Below are 3,945 nucleotides of genomic sequence, written 5' to 3' on the forward strand. Positions count from 1 at the left end.
GGGGGGGGGGAATGGGGACAAGGACACAGCCCCCTGGACCTTCCTGACCCCCAGTTCCTGCTGCTAGATGGCCCACACCCCCCAGACCTTGCCCACTTGGACTGGGCACCCCTCTCTGCCCCCAGTGATCAGGCACAGTGCACAGGAAAGGGGAAATGTCTGCTTAAGACCCCCCTCCCCACATCCATACGAAGCCAAGAACAGTAGATGCTCATTTATGTAAAATTAATAATAATAACAATAATAATGGTTGCCCAAAACTGTTAGAATAAAAAAATAAGTTTTTGAGGGGGGAAGGGTCCCCGCACCGGTGGGTGGGGGCGGGGCGAGCACCAGGGGTCGCAGGGCGGGGCCCGCGGCAGCGCTGAGGTCAGGGTGGCAGTCAGTGTGTCCTAGAGGGGTCAGTGCATCCTGGCAACGTCGGTTCATCCTGATAGTATGGCCAGTCGTCCTGGGGTGTCCTTCAGTGTGTTCTTGAGGTGCTCAGTGGGTCCTGGCGTGGCTGTTGCTTCCTGGCGGTAGTCAGGAGGTTCTGGTGGTGGTGGGTATGTCCTGGGGCAGTCAGTGCGTCCTGGCGGCGGTCCGTGGGTCCTCGCACTGGTGTGTCCTGGGGCTGTCAGTATGTTCTAGCGCTGGTCAGTGCATCCTGGGGCAGTCAGTGCGTCCTCTCGGGTCAGTGTGTCCTGGCGCCATCAGTGCACCCTCGCGGTAGTCAGTATGTCCTAATGGTCAGTCAGTGCGTCCTGGCGGTTGGTCGGTGTGTCCTGGCCTGGTCAGCGGCGGGTGGCGCGCTGGCGGCCGCGGGCGCCGTAGCTGGGCACTGGGCAGGTACGGCAGCACTGGGCACGGATGCTGGGCAGTGCACAGCGGCCAAGCAGGCGCAGGGTCTCGCAGAAACCGAATGACAGGCGATCATGATCACAGCCTGGTGGCGGAGGAACAGGGGTCAGAAAGCTGGGAAGGTGGCTCAGTGGTAGAGTGCTTGCCTTGCATGCATGAGGCCCTGGGTTCGAGTCCTCAGCACCACATAAGCAAAAAAAGCCAGAAGTAGGGCTGTGGCTCAAGTGGTAGTGCTAGCCTTGAGCTGAAGAGCTGAGGGACAGTACCCAGGCCCAGAGCTCAGGCCCCACGATCGACAAAAAAAAAAAGGGGGGAACCCTCAGATAAAGGATCCCTTGGATTTCTATTCATGATGTCTTCCCTGCCCGGCCAGCCTGGGGGTGACGGGTGGGTCCCACAGCTTCCTGCTGGGTTCCCTGTCTCCCACCTCCCACCTCATCTCTTGACACAAAGGACTTCAGACTCCCAACCTTGATGGGCCATGAGGAAAAGGGAGGGGCCTGTTGAACCTGACTCAAAACTGAGTGCTGCCTAGAATCCCCCTTCACCTTGGGGGCCAGCTCAGCCTCTGCTTCTGGGTCACAGGCCAGAGCCCAGCCCCATCGGCCAGGCCAATCTCCCTGCCTCATTTTATTACCTATTTATGTGCCAGTCATGGGGCTACAGCTCAGAGCCTGGGTGCTGCCCCTGAGTTTTGTTTTTTTTTTTTTTAAGTGCCTTGAGCGCTATTGCATCTTTTTGCCGATTCATGGCAGATAAGAGTCTCACAGATTTATCTTCCTGATTTTGGCTTTGAACCATGATCCTCAAATAGCCTTCTCAGTAGCTGGGATTATAGGAGTTGAGCAATTATAATTGCCCAGCAAACCTCCCTACTTCTCATCTGGGCAGTAAAGCCCCAGGAGTGGGTCATGACCAGGGCCACCCAGGCCACTGGGGCCCCAGAGACTGAGTGTGGCCCACCTGGAGAGGAAAAGGCTACAGGCAGTCCCACACAAGCTGAGGCTCTTCTGCCTTCTGCCTGGTCATTATTAGAGCTATTTTGGGAGATGACTTTGTTCCCAGCCCCCTGGCCTCGTTCCCAGCCCTGCTGCTACTGCTGATGTGCCGCTGTGGCTTCCGGGCCTGCTCACTCCAATAGATCCCCAGGGGAAGGGGGAGCCAGCCCTGCATCTGGGGAAATCCTTTGGCCTGGCAGAGGGCATGGAGCAGCAGGCAGCCTCTGCCACCCTGGGTGGAAGCCGAGGATCCAGACTCTAACCTCTCAGGCCACGCCCAGTTCCCTCCAGCAGTGACCACACACACACACACACACACACTCACACACACACGGGAAGTGTGGATACAACCGGACATGTCAGCTGCCTTGGCCTCAGTGATCAACATGTTCTGGATTTTCCAGAATTTCCAAATATCCTGACACGCTGTTCTACACATCATCCAAAAACATCCTGGCCAGTAGCTCACCCCTATCACCTCAGGAGGCTGAGATCTGGAGGATCACAGTTCATAGCCAGCCCACTCAGGAAAAGTATGTGATTCTTATCTCCAATGAAGCAGCAAAAAACAGGAAGCGGTAGAGTGTCTCAAGTGAAAGCACCAGCTTTGAGTGAAAAAGCCAAGCAAGAGAGTAAGGCCCTGAATTGAAGCCCCAGGACTGTAACACACTTTAAAAAAAAAATCCTGAGAATTCTAGGGTCTCAGGGCACCAGATTCCACTGTGTGCCAGTACCTAGTGTGGTCACGCCAGGAGGCATTGTATTTCTGGGGCAGATGCAAAGGTTAGACTAGAGCAGCACAACAAGGTGCAGGTAGCTGGCCGTCGCGGGACTCTGAGGTGACAGGATTTGAACCATGAGGGCTATCTCTGGAGGACGGCTGGCGTGGGGGGGAGGGGGAGCAGATCTGGGCAGGAACTAGCCTGGTAGCCGTGGATGGAGGGGACAGAAACAGCTCTTCACATACAATGCTGCCAGGCCACTGGGTTTCCTCAACTGGCACAGGTGACCCTGAGCTCTGACTACAGTGGAGAATGACAGGCACCACCAGGCAAGAGCCACAGCTCCTTCCCTGAGCAAGCCCCAGTACCAGCCAGTGCCAGGCTCCTCACCACAACTCACTGGAAAGATTGTTGGGTTTTGTTTTTGATATTTTTGTGTGCCAGTCTTGGTGCTTGAACTCTGAGCTTGGGCGCTGTCCTTGGGCTTTTTTTGCTTAAGGCTAGTGCTCTACCCCTTGAGTCACAGCTCCACTTCTGGCTTATTTTGGTAATTTATTGGAGCTAGGTCTCACAGGGCTGGGAAGGTGGCTCAGTGGTAGAGTGCTGGCCTGGCACGCATGAAGCCCTGGGTTCGATTCCTCAGTACCAGCGCCAGAAGTGGCGCTGTGGCTGAAGTGTAGAGGGCTAGCCTTGAGCAAAAGCAGCTCAGGGACAGCGCCAGGCCCTGATCTCAAGCCCCACAACTGGCAAAAAAGACAACAACAAAAAGGTCTCATGAACTTCCTGCCGGGGCTGGCTCTGAACTGCGATCCTCAGATCTCAGCCTCCGGCGAAGCCGGGATCACAGGATGGGGTTTGGGGAGCGTGTAGGTGTGCGCGTGTGGGACCTGAACTCAGGGCCGGACGCTCCCCCTTGGCTCCCCACATGACTCCGCTCCTGGGACGGGCCGGGCCGGTGCCTGCCGTGAGCGATTGCAGGCCCAGAGCCGGAAACGGCCCAAGGCCACAGCTGGAAAAGATGCCCAGGTGCGGCCTCGGCCGGCAGGAAAGACGCGGGAAACAGGACGGGCCCGGCGTCGCCTCGGCCCCGCCCCCGCCAGGCCGCGCGGTGACGTCACCGCACCGCCTCGGCCCCGCCCTGCCGGTGACGTCACCCACGCCGCCGCCGCGGCCTCAAAGCACGCGAGGCCCCGCCCCCGCCGCGCCCCGCCCCCCGCACTCACGTGGGAGCTCCCCCGCGTCACAGTCCTCCGTGCCGCAGGGCCGCGAGCTCTCGGGCCAGGGCTCGTGGCTGCAGAGCTCGCCGTCCTCCTCCCGCAGTCCCGTGCGCGTGTTCACGCACCGGACCAGCCGCCGCTGCGCGCCGCCGCCGCAGGGAGCCGAGC

General features: G+C 58.7%; 2 protein-coding genes across 2 annotated transcripts in view; one reads left to right on the forward strand and one right to left on the reverse strand.

The window, feature by feature from the left end:
• The window catches only part of Tbc1d2b (TBC1 domain family, member 2B), a 49,937-nt gene extending 49,730 nt beyond the window's left edge, over positions 1-207 (forward strand). The window contains exon 11 of the mRNA XM_013011953.1: positions 55-207. Within this exon, the coding sequence (XP_012867407.1) occupies positions 55-207 (153 nt within the window). The remainder of the gene's footprint in view (positions 1-54) is intronic.
• Positions 208-575: 368 nt separating this feature from the next.
• Positions 576-3,945, reverse strand: part of Adamts7 (ADAM metallopeptidase with thrombospondin type 1 motif, 7) — a 27,335-nt gene continuing 23,965 nt past the window's right edge. Inside the window, exons 22-23 of the mRNA XM_013011954.1 lie at positions 3,784-3,945; positions 576-925 (exon numbers count right to left, since the gene is read on the reverse strand). The exon at positions 3,784-3,945 is cut by the window's right edge and continues 1 nt beyond it. Of these exons, the coding sequence (XP_012867408.1) occupies positions 774-925; positions 3,784-3,945 (314 nt within the window). The 3' untranslated portion in view covers positions 576-773. The remainder of the gene's footprint in view (positions 926-3,783) is intronic.

This window comes from Dipodomys ordii, unplaced genomic scaffold (genome assembly GCF_000151885.1).
Source record: "Dipodomys ordii isolate 6190 unplaced genomic scaffold, Dord_2.0 Scaffold15, whole genome shotgun sequence".
Lineage (NCBI taxonomy): Eukaryota > Metazoa > Chordata > Mammalia > Rodentia > Heteromyidae > Dipodomys > Dipodomys ordii.